Genomic DNA, 18,836 nt, shown 5'->3' with positions numbered 1-18,836 from the left:
GACCTGATTGAGGTGTACAAAATGATGAGGGGCATAGATAGGGTAGATAAAGAGGAACTTTTCCCCTTAGTAGGGGGGTCAATAACAAGGGGGCACAGATTCAGGGTAAGGGGCAGGAGATTTAGGGGGGATTTGAGGAGGAACTTTTTCACCCAGAGGGTGGTTGGAAGCTGGAACTCACTGCCTGAAAGGGTGGTAGAGGCAGGAACCCTCACAACATTCAAGAAGCATTTGGATGGGCACTTGAAATGCCATTGCATACAAGGCTATGGACCAAATGCTGGAAAATGGGATTAGACTGGACAGGGATGGATGGGTGGCGCAGACACGATGGGCCGAAGGGCCTCTTTCTGTGCTGTAAAACTCTATGACTCTATGAGTATCTGTATCACTGTGAACAGTCGCACAGTATCGGCATCACTGTGAACAGTTACACAGTATCAGTATCACTGTGAACAGTCGCACAGTATCACTGTGAACAGTCGCACAGTATCTGTATCACTGTGAACAGTCGCACAGTATCTGTATCACTGTGAACAGTCGCACAGTATCGGCATCACTGTGAACAGTTACACAGTATCTGTATCACTGTGAACAGTCGCACAGTATCACTGTGAACAGTCGCACAGTATCTGTATCACTGTGAACAGTCGCACAGTATCTGTATCACTGTGAACAGTCGCACAGTATCTGTGTCACTGTGAACAGTCGCACAGTATCGGCATCACTGTGAACAGTCGCACAGTATCTGTGTCACTGTGAACAGTCGCACAGTATCTGTATCACTGTGAACAGTCGCACAGTATCACTGTGAACAGTCGCACAGTATCGGCATCACTGTGAACAGTCGTACAGTATCTGTATCACTGTGAACAGTCGCACAGTATCAGTATCACTGTGAACAGTCGTACAGTATCTGTATCACTGTGAACAGTCGCACCGTATCAGAGCGGGACAAATATCCTTGCGGTGAGGTTTGCTCGCTCTGTTGGGGGGGGTTTAAACTAACTTGGCAGGGGGATGGGATACAGAGGGGAGCTGAAATAGGGGGTGATGTGCTGCCAATTATAGAGAAAAAAACAAGTCAGCTTGGTAGACAGGGCAAATATATAAGGGCAAGGCTGGATGGCATCTATTTTAATGCAAGGAGTCTTGCAAATAAGGTGGATGAACTGAAGGTGTTGATAAACACATGGGAGTATGATATTGTTGCTATCACGGAGACATGGTTGAGGGAGGGGCAAGACTGGCAGCTCAATATTCCGGGGTACAGAATCTTCAGGCGAGACAGAGGGGGAGGTATAAGAGGAGGGGGTGTCGCAATATTAATTAAGGAGTCAATTACTGCAGTAAGGAGGGATGATATATTAGCAGGTTCCTCTAATGAGGCCATATGGGTGGAGCTTAAAAACAAAAAGGGGGCAAGCACTTTGCTGGGAGTGTACTATAGGCCTCCAAACAGTCAGGGGGAGATAGAGGAACAGATATGTAGGCAAATCTCAGAGAAATGTGCAAATAATAGGGTAATAATAATGGGGGATTTCAACTTCCCCAATATTAACTGGGATAATCAGAGTGTGAAAGGCTCAGAGGGTGTAGAATTCTTAAAGTGCATCCAGGAGAGCTTTTTGAGCCAGCATGTAGAAAGTCCTACAAGAGAGGGGGCGGTACTGGACCTAATTCTAGGGAATGTGGCCGGCAAGATTTAAGGTGGTCATGGAAAAGGACAGGGATGGGCCGGAAATAAAGGTTCTAAATTGGGGGAAGGCCGATTTTAATAGGATAAGGCAGGATCTGGCCAAAATGGACTGGGATCAGCTACTTGTAGGAAAATCCGCATCGGAGCAATGGGAGGCTTTCAGAAGGGAGATTGAGATCATACAATGGCAACATGTTCCCGTAAAGGTCAAGAGTGGTTCCAAAAACCACAGGGAACCTTGGATGTCAGGGGATATACGAGAATGGATTAGGAAAAAAAGGAGGGCTTTTGGTAGATACAAAAGGCTAAAGACGGAGGAAGCCCTAGAGGAGTACAAAAAGTGCAGGGGGATACTTAAAAAAGAAATTAGGAGATCAAGGAGGGGCCATGAAATAACACTGGCGAGCAAAATAAAGGAAAATCCGAAGATGTTTTATAAGTATATTAAGGGTAAGAGGATAACCAGGGAAAAAATAGGGCCCATTAGGGACAAAAGTGGCAATCTGTGTGTGGAGCCGGAAGATGTAGGAGGGGTTCTAAATGAATTTTTTGCATCTGTCTTCACTATGGAGAAGGACGATGTAGACATAGAAATAGGGCGGGGGGACTGCGATATGCTCGAACATATTAACATCGAGAGGGAGGAGGTATTGGCGGTTTTAGCTGGCCAAAAAATGGATAAATCCCCAGGCCCGGATGAAATGTATCCCAGGCTGCTGTGTGAGGCAAAGGAAGAGATTGCGGGGGCTCTAACACATATATTCAGGACCTCTCTGGCCACAGGGGATGTGCCAGAGGACTGGAGAACCGCTAATGTAGTACCATTATTCAAGAAGGGTAGTAGGGAAAAACCGGGGAACTACAGGCCAGTGAGCCTAACATCAGTGGTAGGAAAATTATTGGAAAAAATTCTGAGGGACAAAATTTGTCTCCACTTGGAGAGGCAAGGATTAATCAGGGATAGTCAACATGGCTTTGTCAAGGGAAGATCATGTCTGACTAATTTGATTGAATTTTTTGAGGGGGTGACTAGGTGTGTGGATGAGGGTAACGCAGTGGATGTGGTATACATGGATTTCAGTAAGGCCTTTGATAAAGTCCCGCACAGGAGACTGGTCAAGAAGGTAAGAGCCCATGGAATCCAGGGTGCCTTGGCACATTGGATACAAAACTGGCTTAGTGGCAGAAGGCAGAGGGTGATGGTCGAAGGTTGTTTTTGTGACTGGAAGCCTGTGGCCAGTGGGGTACCACAGGGGTCGGTGCTGGGTCCCTTGCTGTTTGTGGTCTACATTAATGACTTGGATATGAATGTAAAAGGTATGATCAGTAAGTTCGCGGATGATACAAAAATTGGTAGGGTGGTGAATAGCAAGGAGGGTAGCCTCAGTCTGCAGGACGATATAGATGGGTTGGTCAGATGGGCGGAACAGTGGCAAATGGAATTTAACCCGGAAAAGTGCGAGGTGATGCACTTTGGGGGGACTAACAAGGCAAGGGAATACACAATGAATGGAAAGACCCTAGGCAAGACGGAGGGTCAGAGGGATCTGGGTGTGCAAGTACACAGATCCCTGAAGGCGGCGGAACAGGTGGATAAGGTGGTAAAAAAGGCATATGGGATACTTGCCTTCATTAGCCGAGGCATTGAATATAAGAGCAAGGAGGTTATGATGGAGCTGTATAAAACACTGGTTAGGCCACAGCTGGAATACTGTGTGCAGTTCTGGTCGCCACACTACAGGAAGGATGTGATCGCGTTAGAGAGGGTGCAGAGGAGGTTCACCAGGATGTTACCAGGGCTGGAGCGCTTCAGCTATGAAGAGAGACTGGGCAGATTGGGTTTGTTTTCCTTGGAGCAGAGGAGGCTGAGGGGGGACATGATTGAGGTGTACAAAATTATGAGGGGCATAGATAGGATGGATGCTGAGGAGCTTTTTCCCTTAGTAGAGGGGTCAATAACTAGGGGGCATAGATTCAAGGTAAAGGGCGGGAGGTTTAGAGGGGATTTGAGAAAGAACTTTTTCACCCAGAGGGTGGTTGGAGTCTGGAACTCACTGCCTGAAAGGGTTGTGGAGGCAGAAACCCTCACAACATTTAAGAAGCATTTGGATGAGCACTTGAAATGCCATAGCATACAAGGCTACGGACCAAATGCTGGAATATGGGATTAGATTAGACAGGGCTTGATGGCCGGCGCGGACACGATGGGCCGAAGGGCCTCTATCCGTGCTGTATTACTCTATGACTCTCTATGAGTATCGGCATCACTGTGAACAGTTACACAGTATCCGTATCACTGTGAACAGTCGCACAGTATCTGTATAGATAGAACATGTCCAGGGCACTACAGACCAGTCAGTTTAACATCGGTGGTAGGAAAAATAATGGAATCCCTACTAAAGGAGAAAGTAGAACATCTAGGCCTAGAAATTGGGTATAGCCCCGCTTGAGGCGTTAGAACTGGCGCTGCGCAAAGTTTATAGCCAGACGAAACTTATCGCCGCCTGGCGCGATATTGGGTTGCATCGCCCCTAAAGGGGATTGAGACGCGAATTCAGGCATTACACGGGACTCCTAAGGCGCTAAACTTCTGGCGCAACCCAATATTGGAGCGGACGGCCGCAGCGCAGGTGCTCTCAATTACTGATGACCACGAGACTTCCAGGCGCCGGCCAGCTCTTAAAGGGGTGGGTCAGTCAGCTTCAGCATCCACACTCTGCGCCTTGCAGGCCTCAGAATCGGCGCAGGCCCTTCTCTGGTGCTAAAAACTTGGACCAGATGGAGAAGGAGAGACAGAGAGCAGAGCGCTTCACCAATGAGGCTCTGGAGCAATTGGTGGCCGCAGTGGAGCGCCGGAGAGATGTTCTCTACCCAAGCAATGGCACGAGACCGAATCATAAGGACTACCGACGAGCTTGGAGGGATGTATGCCAGAGGGTCAACTCCAGCAGCATGGTGACCAGGAGCCCTGTCCAACGCAGAAAGAAATTCAACGACCTCACTCGGGTCGTGAGGGTGAGTGTTGTTTCTGCAAACTTCTGCATCCCTTCATTTGCACCTGACTTTATGGCTACAGGGTGGGCTGTGCCCCATTGGCCATCTGCCAGCAAGCACCCATGGCCCTTTCTGGGCACACACATGCACATTTGACTCAAGGCGTCATGTAAGGGCTCTTGCACCATAGGGGGCATGAGATGATCACTCAGGGCATCATGTAACATAACTTCCCCTCCTTTCCCCTGCAGTCCAAGCTGGCGAGGATTGGCAAAGACCAGCTTCGCACCGGTGGTCACTCTCACGGATCTCGAGGAGAGAGTCCACCAGATTCTTGGAGGACGTCTGAGTGGTCCTGTAACCACTGCAGCTGCCGACCCCATTGTCGACAGCGATGGTAAGGTTCTCACCTTTTACAACTGTCTCCTTCCACTTGTTCCCCCCGCCAGCATGCTTTCTCACTGTGGACCCATGTCATAGCCTTGCCGCAATCTGGCATCCCTTGCTACCAAGCTGTCCTTTTGCTAAAGCCACTCTTCCACCTCCCTGCTTTCAGATGCTGCATCACCAGCTCGGGAGCCGGGCCCTCAAGCTGCCAGTGCCAGTGCCTCCGAAGGCTCAATGAGAAAATTACTGTCCAACAGAAGGTCAGCAACTCTCTCCAGCAACGATCAGAATGGCCAGCCCAAATGGCTGCAGCTTTTATGCTAGTGCTGTCCCCTTTAAATAGCGCCCCCCCGAGTCCGAGAAGGGCCTGGGAACGCTCCATCCAACTGTCACTAATAATGCCAGGCGAAAAGGTTGCGGGCACCACCGAATATCCGGTCCGGGGTGCCAAAAAGGCGTTGCACACTAAAATGACGTCATGATCTGCCTGCGCCCGCGGGCGAGTGAAAAGAGTTAGCGCCGGCGCTAAAAGGATACTCAATATGGGAGGTGACGCTATATTCACTGCGCCCGCCCGAAAATTGGGTAACGCCCCAATTCTCGGGCTCTTTAGGCGCTAATCGCTGGCGCTACCAACCGAATTTCTAGGCCCTAGAAACCAAAAATATAATAATGAATAGTCAACATGGATTTCAAAAGGGAAAGTCTTGCTTAACCAACCTCATTGAATTTTTTGAAGAGGTAACAGGGAGAATAGACAAGGGTAATGCAGTAGCTGTAATTTATCTGGGTTTTCAAAAGGCCTTCAATAAAGTACCCCATAATAGACTAATGAATAAAGGTCAGAGAATGCAGAGTCAGGGGACAAGTAGCAGAATGAATAGCTAGCTGGCTTCAGGACAGAAAGCAGAGAGTAGGGGTAAAGAGTAGCTATTCAGAGTGGCAGAAGGCGGGAAGTGCTGTTCCACAAGGATCAGTGCTGGGACCACTGCTGTTCACAATTTTTATTAGCGATTTAGACTTTGGAATCAAAAACTCAATTTCTAGATTTGCAGATGACACCAAATTGGGGGGCATAGTCAATACTGCGGAGGATGGCAACATATTACAGGAGGACATGAACAAACTTGCAGAATGGGCATATAATTCGCAAATGAATTTCAACACGGATAAATGTGAGGTTTGGGGAAACACTGTGTGTATGTAGATAAACCTGTATAATCCCCTTTTAACTGCTGTATTCCCCTCCCCCCGCAAGACGGTTGCAAGCTGAGAGGAATAAGGCATGTTCAGACTTGCCTGCTGCTGAGAGAAGGAAAACCAATCAGGTTCCAGCAGGTGACCAATCCGTGAGTCATCACAGGCTCGCGGGCTTTACGAATTCAGTGCTGTATTGTGAGAGTTGGAGTAAAGACCTATTTCTTGTAGCTCGCTGTGTTGCCTATTTCTTTACGCGGGAGACTGTAGTCTCCCACAAGGTATTACATTTTGGTAGGAAGAATCGGGAGGTCATTTATTACTTGGTGGGTGCGAATCTGGTTGGGGTAGAGGAGCAAGGGGATCTCGGAGTACAAATACATAAATTACTAAAAGTTGCGACACAGGTTAGCAAGGCCATAAAAAAAGCAAACCAAGCACTAGGGTTTATTTCATGAGATATAGAATTCAAAAGTTCTGGTCGCCATATTATAAAAAGGATGTGGAGGCACTGGAGAGGGTGCAGTGGAGATTTACAAGGATGATACCAGAAATGCGAGGGTATACCTTTCAGGAAAGGATGAACAGGCTGGGTCTCTTTTCTCTTGAAAAGAGAAGGCTGAGGGGTGACCTAATAGCTTTAGAATTATGAAACATTTTGATAGAGTGGATACAGAGAGAATGTTTCCACCTGTGGGGAAGAGCATAACTAGAGGCCATCAATATAAGATAGCTACTAAGAAATCAAATAGGAAATTCAGAAGAAACTTCTTTACCCAGAGGGTGGTGAGAATGTGGAACTCGCTACCACAGGGAGTAGTTGAGGGAAACCGTATAGATACATTTAAGGGGAGGCTAGCTAAGCATATGAGGGAGAAGAGAGTAGAGGGTTACGCTGATAGAGTTAGATGGGAAAAGACGGGAGGAGGCTCGAGTGGAGCATAAATGCCGGCATGGACTGGTTGGGCCGAATGGTCTGTTTCTGTGCCGTATATCCGATGTAATCCTGTGCGTGTTGACCCCCTGCACAAAGCTGGAGTGTTGCGTGCGAGACCCTGGGTGCCCCTTCCCCGGCTTGCTGAGCCATTTTTGTTAGTGCTGAAGCACTTTTCCCATTTTTTTTCAGGTGCAGAAGACAATTCCGCTTTAAGAGCTGAAAACTCCCATTTTGGAATTATTTTTAATGTTATTTTTTTTCAGAAGGCAGTTGAGTTCGAAGGGCTAAAAACTGCCAATTTTTAAATGATTTTTATTTTTTTCATTTTAGAAGGCAGTTCCCCTTTAAGGGAAACATAGAAACATAGAAACTTTCTAAATTGACAGCCTTGCTTTAAGAGAAGGCTGTTCTTGCTGCAATGATGCCACGGTCATGCTACACTGGGCCTTCTGCTGGGACTACTGCCAGGAGAACTGGCCTTGCAGAGTGAGTTTAGCGCTAGGCTAATGTTAATTAACAACCAGCACCAATTTACCGGTCCTGCCAGTGCCATTAATTTCGGCGGCTGTTAACTCCGGCCCGTGGTGGCTCCGGCAGGTTTTTAGCGCTCTCCAGTATTTAGTCCTAAATGTAAAACCATCTTACCTCGTTCCACATTTCATCTCTTGCTTTGTTGGAGTCTCCTGATCCTGGAAAGTCGATAAGTACTACCCCTTCTGGAAGTATTTGAGACTTGGGGATGTAAACTGAGACTGATTTGATCAAAGGCCAATAAACTTTGTTTGTTGGAAGGGCCTTGCCCCGAATGTAAGGGTCTAATTTCTCTGACAGTGCTCGTGCCTAACAAAGAACCATACAAACAATCAGACACTGAAATGACATTTCTCAATTACAGGAAAATTATACAGCCCTCCAGCATCGACCAAATGCCAGGCTCTTGATTGACTATTCAGCAAGTAGATATATTTTAATGATAGGTGGGAATTATGTGAACATTCTAGGAATAAAGAGAGGTGGGGACTAGGGAGCCTCCTGTACTGGTACACAAGTATCCTTTACATCTACTGCAACCAGCCAGTGTCCTGGATGTGTTGCATGGATTACTTAAGGCGGTATAATCATTTTGAACCTTTCCCAACAAAGGACAGCAAGAGAAACAGACAAGGCAGTTCTGAGGTTTGAGAGGATGGGTGCAGGAAGGCGTTCACTGAAGGCTGTACAGGTGAACACTCTCATATATCCAGGGTTCCATCTTCTTTTGATAAGTTTGCAGAAAGGCAAGCAGTTGCTGCTGAAACGCTGCACCTTGCACTGGGATACCATTCCCTGGGATATGGTGTATGTCCACACTATGGTCGGCTGAATGGGGACGCTGCACTCGCGTTTCACAGAGAGCCCAGTGAAGTCTCAAATCCATGTCTGCCAGCTGTGAAATGACCAAATACTGACTATCCTCCTAGGGGAGAGGAGGTGTAAGTGGGGTTTCTTTGGATGTAATTGGCAATGTCTGGCAGTGGAAGACTAGAAGTGAGTTGATCCAATATCTGAGCCAGGCAGAGCACTACTGATGACTGACCAACCAGCCTGACTCATTGATGGGACCTAAGAGAATGGAGCTGGGACTGGGATACTTCCCACTTGGCTGCAGATGTCCCTGCCAGCCAGTGCCCTACTGATTGGAGAGGTGTACCAGCATTCTGTGCTGTTAAGCTGTGTCGTTTTAGCTAGTTCCTCCCCACTGGTACTCTGCACACACTTGGGGGTCAGAGAATGGGGCAGTAATCCTCCTAACTAACAAAAGCTGACAGCTCAAAAACAATTATGATATGAATATAAAGCTGATGACACATGAAGACAAGGAGTTACCCTGAAAGTGCAGTAGGACATGGACTGCGGGCAAGTATGTTGCAGGCATACCCAAAGGTTTATCACTTTTGTTGTAGGGGAAGAAACCTAAAGTACTGAAAAGTCAACTTTAGAGCAGGGGTGGAGTTGGAACTTGGTGAAGGGGCTATGAGTACTGGAGGTGTGAGATTTAACTTCTAACAAGGGCCGAGGTTACGGCTTCCTAAAAAATTGTAGTACTTTATTTTGTATATTTTTGAGCATTTTGGTCCCTGCTGTAATTTTACCATTGAAACCAAAAATAACTCCCTGAAGGGCGAGAGATATTTCAAATGTGAAAATAAAAAGAGTTTTAAGGACTTTGTCAAATTTTGAGATTTTTGATCTTTTCTTTCTTCACGGAAAGGATTTGGGATTGAGTTATATTGAAGGGTTGTGCTTTTAAACAAAATAAATTTGCACAGGTTTGAAAAGGCCCAGGCTCCAGGCACTGAGACAGTAGAGGGTCTGATGTGGTGATGAGCCAGCTATGCTCATTGTAGTCTACAATGACCAGCGACATTAAATAATATCTGACATCTTCCGTTTCTGATGAAACATCACCAACCTGAGACAGTGTCCTTGATATTAACCCCCCACGACAGGCAGGAGAGGGTGCGAGGAAGATTAAAGCGTTAAATACGGGGAACATGATCCAAACACGCCTCCCACTGTTTTTACGGCGATGAATATCGGACGTCCAGTTCCCGCCTAGGAGAGGCGGGCACTTCATTAACATATTTAAGTTGGGTTCCCACAGTGCAATTGGGAGCCTGATTAAAATTCACAGCTGTTGCACGGTTACCCAGGGTTCAAGAAATCCAGCAGTGAAAGGGAGGCGGGAACATTCTCCCCCGCCCCCCACCCCAGCCCTGATCCCCATCCCCCTCCACCCTCGATCCCCATCCCCCCTCCACCCTCGATCCCCATCCCCCCTCCACCCTCGATCCCCACCCCCCTCCACCCTCGATCCCCATCCCCCCTCCACCCTCGATCCCCATCCCCCCTCCACCCTCGATCCCCACCCCCCTCCACCCTCGATCCCCACCCCCCTCCACCCTCGATCCCCACCCCCCTCCACCCTCGATCCCCATCCCCCCTCCACCCTCGATCCCCATCCCCCCTCCACCCTCGATCCCCATCCCCCCTCCACCCTCGATCCCCATCCCCCCTCCACCCTCGATCCCCACCCCCTCCACCCTCGATCCCCACCCCCTCCACCCTCGATCCCCATCCCCCTCCATCCCCACCCCCCTCCACCCTCGATCCCCATCCCCCTCCACCCTCGATCCCCATCCCCCTCCACCCTCGATCCCCACCCCCCTCCACCCTCGATCCCCACCCCCCTCCACCCTCGATCCCCATCCCCCTCCACCCCCACCCCCCTCCACCCTCGATCCCCATCCCCCCTCCACCCTCGATCCCCATCCCCCCTCCACCCTCGATCCCCACCCCCCTCCACCCTCGATCCCCACCCCCCTCCACCCTCGATCCCCATCCCCCTCCACCCTCGATCCCCCTCCACCCTCGATCCCCACCCCCCTCCACCCTCGATCCCCACCCCCCTCCACCCTCGATCCCCATCCCCCCTCCACCCTCGATCCCCATCCCCCTCCACCCTCGATCCCCACCCCCCTCCACCCTCGATCCCCACCCCCCTCCACCCTCGATCCCCACCCCCTCCACCCTCGATCCCCACCCCCCTCCACCCTCGATCCCCACCCCCCTCCACCCTCGAGCCCCCTCCACCCTCGATCCCCACCCCCCTCCACCCTCGATCCCCACCCCCCTCCACCCTCGATCCCCCTCCACCCTCGATCCCCCTCCACCCTCGATCCCCACCCCCCTCCGCCCTCGATCCCCCTCCGCCCTCGATCCCCCTCCGCCCTCGATCCCCCTCCGCCCTCGATCCCCCTCCGCCCTCGATCCCCCTCCGCCCTCGATCCCCCTCCGCCCTCGATCCCCCTCCGCCCTCGATCCCCCTCCGCCCTCGATCCCCATCCTCTGCCCACTCACTCAACCCCCCTGATTGTGGCCTCTGTCCCCCCAGATCTCCATCTCTCTCCCCCTTCCCGATCCCGGCCTCTCTCCCCGTTCCCGAGTGGGAGAAGGGAGCTCTGCTCTGGCAGTGGGAGGGGGAAATTTGACTCCTGTCCCTTCACATCCTTCAGTGCAGTGTGAAAATCGGATTAAAATCCTCTTCAGTTTGTCCTCTCTCTCTTTCTCCTCTCTTCAAACATTTTCCATTTTTCACTTGGAGACTAAAAAGCACAGTGGCAGAGAGACAGATAGTGAGAACGAGAGACAGACAGATAGAGACAGGGATGGAGAAACAAGAGGCAGAGAGACTGACAGAAATAGAGAAATAGGGACAGACAGAGATAGATAGAAAGAGAGAAATGAGAGGCAGAGAGAGACATAAAGAGAGAGCAGGGTAGGGTGAGTCAGAAAGAGAAAGAGAGAAAGACAGAGAGACGCACAATGAAACAGACCAGGCACGGGAAAAAGACGAATAGACACAGACTGAAAGACAGTAAATGAACATAGGAACAGGAGGAGGCCATTCTGCTCCTCGAGCCTATTCCGTCATTCCATTAGATCACAGCTGATCTGTATCTCAACTCCATTTACCTGCCTTGGATCCGTATCCCTGAATACCCTTACCTACAAACTCGATCAATCTCAGTTTTGAAATTTTCAATTGACCCCCAGCCTCAACAGTATTTTGGGGGAGAGAGCTCCAGATTTCCACTGCCCTGTGTGTGAAGACGTGCTTCCTGACATCACCCCAGAATGGCCTGGTTCTAATTTTATGGCTATACCTCGAACTCCCCCACCCGAGGGAATGTTTTCTCTGAATGTACCCTATCAAAAGCTTAAATCGTCTTAAATGCCTCAATTAGATCACCCCTTAATCTTCTATATTCAACAACTTGTATTTATATAGCACCTTTAACAGTAACACGTCACAAGGCGCTGCACAGGAGTATTTTAAGACCAAAAAATTTGACAGCGAGCCACATAAGGATAAATTAGAGCAGGTGACCAAAAGCTTGGTCAAAGAGGTAGTTTTAAGGAGCATCTTAAAGGAGGAAAGAGAGGTAGCGAGGCGGACGGGTTTAGGCAGGGAATTCCAGAGCTTAGGGCCTAGGCAACAGAAGGCACGGCCGCCAATGGTTGAACGATTATAATCAGGGATGCTCAAGAGGGCAGAATTAGAGGAGCTCGGATATCTCGGGGGGTTGTGGGGCTGAAGGAGATTACAGAGATAGGAAGGGGCGAGGTCTTGGAGGGATTTGAGAACAAGGATGAGAATTTTGAAATCGAGGCGCTGCTTAATCGGGAGCCAATGTAGGTCAGCGAGCACAAGGGTGATGGGCAAACGGGACTTACTGTGAGTTAGGACACGGGCAGCCAAGTTTTGGATGACCTCAAGTTTACGTAGGGTGGAATGTGGGAGGCCAGCCAGGAGTGCGTTGGAATAGTCAAGTCTAGAGGTAACAAAGGCATGGATGAGCTGGAGACGGGCAATGTTACGGAGGTGGAAGTAGGCGGTCTTTGTTATGCTGCAGATATGTGGTTGGAAGCTCACTTCAGAGAAGAATGTGACACCAAGGTTGCGAACAGTGTGGTTCAGCTTCAGACAGATGTTAGGGAGAGGGATATAGTCAGTAGCTAGGGAACGGAGTTTGTGGCAGGGACCGAAAACAATGGCTTCAGTCTTCCCAATATTTTATTGAAGAAAATTTTTGCTTAGAGACCGTGAAGGGGTCAAGAGAACAGGTAGTGCGGTAGAGCTGGGTGTCGTCAGCGTACATGTGGAAATTCACTGTGTTTTTGGATGATGTCGCCAAGGGGCAACATGTAGATGAGAAATAGGAGGGGGCCAAGGATAGATCATTGGGGGACACCAGAGGTAACGATACAGGAGCGGGAAGAGAAGCCGTTGCAGGTGATTCTCTGGTTACGATTAGATAGATAAGAACCAGGTGAGTGCAGTCCCACCCAGCTGGACGACGGTGGAGAGGCGTTGGAGAAGGGTGGAGTGGTCAACCGTGCCAAAGGCTGCAGACAGGTTGAGAAGGATGAGGAGAGATAGTTTACCTTTGTCACAGTCACAAAGGATGTAATTTGTGACTTTGATGAGAGCCGTTTCGGTACTGTGGCAAGGACGGAAACCTGATTGGAGGGATTCAAACATGGAATTGCGGGAAAGATGAGCATGGATTTGGAGGCGACAACACGTTCAAGGACTTTGGAGAGGAAAGGGAGGTTGGACATGGGGGGGTAGATTGAAAGAACGGAGCGATCAAGAGTTGTTTTTTTGAGGAGAGGGTTGATGATAGCAGATTTAAGGGAGAGGGGGACTGTACCTGATGAGAGAGAACTGTTAACAATATCAGCTAACATGGGAGCCAGAAAAGAAAGTTGAGTGGTCAGCAGTTTGGTGGGAATAGGGTCGAGGGAGCAGGAGGTGGGTCTCATGGACAAGATGAGCGCAGAGAGGTCATGAGGGGAGATCAGAGAGAAACTGGAGAAAGGAGTGAGTTCAGGGCTAGGGCAGGGGGGAACCTTAGAGGAAGTTTGGCCCGGTGGGCTAGGGGAAGGAAGGGAAGTGGCAGAGGCAGCTGAATGGATGGTTTCAATCTTAGAGACAAAGAAGCCCATGAGCTCCTCACAGTTGTTATCGGAGGTGAGGGTGGAGGAGACAGGGGAGAGGGGTTTAAGAAGACGGTTAGCAGTAGCGATTAGAAGCCGGGATTTATCTTTTCATTCCAGAATGATTCTGGAATAGTGAGCAATTTTGGCAGACGAGAGCAGGGCCCAATAGTGCTTTATGTGGTCCAGCCAGATCTGGTGGTGAATGGCTAAACCAGTTGTCCACCATATCCGTTCAAGGAAATACAAGCCTAGTCTATGCAACCTGTCCTCATAAGTTAACCCTTTTAGCCTCGGTATCATTCTACTGAATCTGTGCTGCACCCCCTCCAAGGCCTTCCTGCGGTGCGGTATCCAGAACTGAACATAGTACTCTAAACGGGGACTAACCAGAGCTTTATACACCTGTAACATGACTTACACCCCTTTATATTCCAGTCCCCTTGAGATTAAGGCCAACATTCCATTAGCCTTTTTAATTATATTATGTCTCTGTCCACTAACTTTCAGTGATTTCTGTACTTGAAGCCCTAAATCTCTCGGCTCCGCCACAGCTCCTAGCTTCTTGCCATTTAGTAAATACTCTGGGGGAGAAATTGGGTACCTTTGCGCCTCCAGTTATCGCCTCCGGGGGGCGATAACGGGGTGCTAATCACTTACCGACCGGGCACGGCGAGAATATCGACTCCCGCTATATTCGGCGGGATGTTTGCAGTGGCAGCATGGCGTTGCGCCCCAATCTCCTTCGCCCGAAGATCGTGACATCATCACTGTGCGCATCGCCCTGGACCCAAACTTCGGTTCCGTCCCCCGCAGCATCGCCGGCGAAAACATCGGCAGCTGCAGGAGGCATTCATCAGGGGGCCGGGCGCTTTGGGGGCAATACTTAAAGGCAAGGTGGCCGAGGTAAGTGGAAAAAATTGTGAAATTCTGTTTCAGGTTTTTTTTCCATTTTTCTTCTCCAGCGATCGGTCAGCCCGGCACTCTGCTGCAGTGCATCGGGCCGGATCGCAGCTGCCGTCAGGGACCAGGTAAATTTTGCCCTTGCAGAGCCTGCAGCGATGGCCCTTCGCTTTAAGGGAGGGAAGGAGCTTTCCAATGCGGCAGCGCTGTACGGCCCAGTGTGTAGTGCTGCTCACCTACTGCCCCGCCTGCTGCCTGTTGTGCTCCAGGAAGTGGAGTGTTGATTCAGTGCTCCACTTCCTTCCTGGAGCGCAAAACCAATTTTTTTTTTTAAAGTTAAGTACTCACACTGTCCTCAGATAAAACTTTCTTGCCGTTTTTGGGGATATCCTGATAAGTCTTCCTTTTTACCAGCTCCTCGTAACTTGGTTTGCAATCTCCATAAATAATTTGCAGTTTATTCCTCGCCATTTCAGCGTCCTTTGTGTCTCCGCCTTCATCATCGTCACTGTTCTCCTCCTCCTCCTCACACAGATCAACCAGAACTCTCAGTTCTTCATTCCACTCCTGTAATAAGAGTCATTTCTATCTCAGGCAGATTTCTGTGCTGACTTTTACTTAATCTTCATGTACAAAAAGTTCTCAATTACATCACATCAAAATCAATGCCCTTCGCAGCAGGCCCACAAACGCGGTAATCAACACCCAAACTCCCTGCACCTTCACAGGCCACTCAGAATATCCAAATATCAAACAGGAATATCGAACCAAATTCTGTCCAAGCCCACCCTATCTAAATCACTCGATTGTTACAGATCAAGATCAAGAGCTGGTTTCATTTATATTAAATTCTCTTAATTCTAAGATTTAACTAAAGACTGCAAAAAAGGCTGATGGTGTCTGTACTAAGGTTGACTACAACATTCTCTAAGACCAGCTGACACGTTTTTATCTGGATTCACATTATCACCCCCAACTGGAGACTCGCCCCTCTTTTCATGCCTTGCTAACTTGAACATTGGTGGGAATTTTAACCCCCAGGACAGGGAGGAGAGGGACAGGGGGCTAAAATTTCAAAAATCAAAAGCCCAACCCCAAACCACCTCCAACGCACTGTTTTAACAGAGTTGGTTTGGGGGTGGGGGACTAACCTGCTACCCAGAGGCATGTCAGTCATTTAAATGTGTTAATGAGGCTGCGTGCCTTCAGCTTTACCAGTTTTACATTTAACGGCAGTGGGCTGGGTTTCCCAGGGCTCGGGAAACCTAGCAGCTGGAGCGAGGCGAGAAGTGCCGGATCCAGCAGGTAAGTGCCTTTCCAACACTGCTTGTACACCAAGAGGAGCAGGAGTGCTTCCCCCGGCACCCCAAGCTAACCGGCTGAGATGGGCCTCCCTCCTTCTCCGCAATCTGCCGACTGCCCAGCACATCAACTCTTCCCCCCCCCCCCCCACCCCGCCCACCCACCAAAACCGGACCCGCGATCTTACCCCCACCACCGACCCACAACCCACACTCTCCCCCCACCCTCGACCCCGATCTACGACCTCTACGCCACCCGCGACCTCTCCCCTGCCCCCCCCCCCACCCCACCCCAGTGGATGGTGAGGGGGTGGGGAATCACTTGACGGTGACCGGAGACTATTACAGTTGCGTCTGAAAAGGAACAGAAGCTGAACAGAGAGCAGAAGGAGGAGGCCCTGTGCAGCCTCTGACGGTCGGTACCTTCTCTGTGAGGAATTCAAGCTCTGCTTTAAACTTGCGTCCTCCGTCAGATTGCACTTTTATCACAGCTGATGTGCAGGCTCCTGACGATGACATGGGCAGCAAACCCTTCTCCTCTAAAACTGCGTTGACAAGCGAACTTTTCCCAGCACCCGTCTGTCCAAACACCCCGATGGAAATGTTCTCCAGTAGACATTTGTCCTTTAATTGCAGGATCTTTTTTCTAGGACAAAATCACCTTTAGCATTATACAGAAATCACAAAGGAGCAGTGGTTGATGGATTTGCTGGCATCTATACAAAGCAAGTATTTACAAAACCCAGACATACTTGATACATCCCAACTGTGCTCTGAATAAGGCACTCATGTTTGTGCAGACATTCTGTCTGGTAGGGCTGCTAAAACATATTTTTAGTTGAGAAACCAAGACCAACAGACACTAGAAAGCGGAAAGGGAGTGAGAATGAGAAGTCCACCTAATCAGGAAGTCCTGGTTAGTGGTCACTGAGATTGGGTTTAAGGAAGACTTTAGGAGGAAGGGACGTCGGAGACAAGTGAGCAATTCCACATTTTTGAGCTGAGTGGCGAATGAACAGAATTCATCACAGTGAGGATTCAGGGAGGAGAAGCATGGGGCTGTGGACCGATGTATCTACAGGAACAAGAGGAAAACTCAGAGGAGCAACAATGAGTGTTCTTTGCTAATAAAGAAGAAATGCAGAGAGACACAGAGGAGAAAATGAGGCTGCCTACAGACAAGAAGCTTATTGTATCCTGTCCAGGAGTGTGCTTGAGGTGCTGGAAGAGCTCTCCCATTATGGGAGAAGGATGGAGTTATTGGGTGGACTTGGGTTTTATCGAGCTGTTCAATGGAGAAGAGCTGTTTGAAATGAAAGGAAGGTTCAGCAGTGAAGGAGATAGATCTGGGAGCTCCGTTTGAGGCCAATGGAAATAAAAATGGGGAGAGATGTCAAATGGGCTGCTGACTCACTTTCACATGATTTACACTCTCGCACACAGTCACGATCTACCCCAATCAGACCAAGAACGTCAACTGATGAAGAACTGGCAGTGGGGGGAAGCCATCCCAGGTAGGAGGTACTTGCTGGCTGCTTGTCATCACAGGGGCAGCAGTGAGGAAATTCCTGGCAACGGTACATGAAAGGCTGATGGTGAAATGCAAATGTTCAATGCACACAGTTTATTTGTCAGCTTAATGAGGGCCATTTTGTGCCTTGACACTTCACTTTGGTGCATTTTCCAGTCATTTGGAATCTAAAATCAATGTGAGCGGTTGCATTTTTTGGAAAACTCCACTTGCCATTTGGGAATTATTATTTTCCTTTATATTCTAAAATTGATCACTCTCAGAAGCCATTGACAATTCATCATTGGGAGACAAACATTTTAATCTATTTTCTTCTTTTTTTAAATGCCTAATCGCTCGCTAACGGTGGATTTGAACTCAGTTGCTGACCATTGGATCGATTCTAGAATAATTCACATTCCGTCCAGATGTGCCTCCCGTGTGCTTGCCAACTTGGGCTGCATTCAGGGTGAGTGGGTCAGGGGTTCTGGACCTTTGCATTAAAATTATACATTCTGGTTCATCTTAAACACCTTCCTACTTCGCAATTAATAGAAAAACAATGTGACGTTACCTCAATCGTCACTGTCCCACCCTCTCCCACCAGCCCCTGCTCACAGAGGCACTCTGCCCCCGCAGCAGTGGCAGACAAAATACTGCCCGCCAATGGATTCAATCCGGCCCTCCAAGACCTGGCTTTGAGGCCGAACGTCCGCTGCACCTGACCCCATGTAATGTCAGGTGGTGGGTCATTGTCTCCGAGGCAGCAGGGGAATCTAGGGATGGGAGTCGAAGATACAGAGACCGGCAGCTGAGGTGGACAGAGGGTGGCTGGGAGTCGCGGATTGGGCTATGGCCCCCCGGGTGAGTGCCTTTTACCGATGGCAGCGTGGCTCCTAAACCGGTGGAGAGCGTTGGGTGCAGCAGTGAGGAGGACACAGGCCCCTTCCCCCCAAGCCCAGGCCCAACCCCCAGTGATGGGGTGACTGATGGATGAAACCTGTTAACCAGTTATTAACTACCACCAAATAATTAAGGCAAAACTGATGTGTTTACTAATTAGCATTTTAATTATCTCAAATTTATTTATTTATTTAATTAACACTGATTATTTACACTAACTGATAATTAGTAAATTCGTTTTATAAAACAGATTTATTCACTAACTTAACACCCTCTGCTCGTTAGGCAATTGGTGAGTGTGGTGTATGTAACTTGTTCCACCTTAAGAGAACTTAAACCTGTTCCACCTTAAGAGATGTACTACTTTCTCTGGCTGCTGTATACGGTAATACCGGTGGTGACCACACTGGTATATAAGTGCTGTGTAGTAATTTGCTGGGTAGTACAGCCCTAACCTCCGAA

At 49.2% G+C, this 18,836-nt stretch overlaps 1 protein-coding gene across 2 annotated transcripts in view; it reads right to left on the bottom strand.

The window, feature by feature from the left end:
• The window catches only part of LOC147103016 (nuclear GTPase SLIP-GC-like), a 425,066-nt gene that overhangs the window by 277,457 nt on the left and 128,773 nt on the right, over nucleotides 1-18,836 (bottom strand). For both annotated transcript variants that reach the window (XM_085962284.1, XM_085962285.1), the window contains exons 5-7: nucleotides 16,385-16,607; nucleotides 15,009-15,227; nucleotides 7,860-8,054 (exon numbers count right to left, since the gene is read on the bottom strand). In XM_085962284.1, coding sequence (XP_085818410.1) covers nucleotides 7,860-8,054; nucleotides 15,009-15,227; nucleotides 16,385-16,607 — 637 coding nt within the window. The remainder of the gene's footprint in view (nucleotides 1-7,859; nucleotides 8,055-15,008; nucleotides 15,228-16,384; nucleotides 16,608-18,836) is intronic.

The sequence above is a fragment of the Somniosus microcephalus genome, chromosome 20 (assembly GCF_052327205.1).
Source record: "Somniosus microcephalus isolate GS21.2 chromosome 20, FLI_Smic_1.0, whole genome shotgun sequence".
Lineage (NCBI taxonomy): Eukaryota > Metazoa > Chordata > Chondrichthyes > Squaliformes > Somniosidae > Somniosus > Somniosus microcephalus.
Note: the sequence above shows the minus strand (reverse complement) of the source record. Positions and strands in the feature narration are given on the sequence as shown.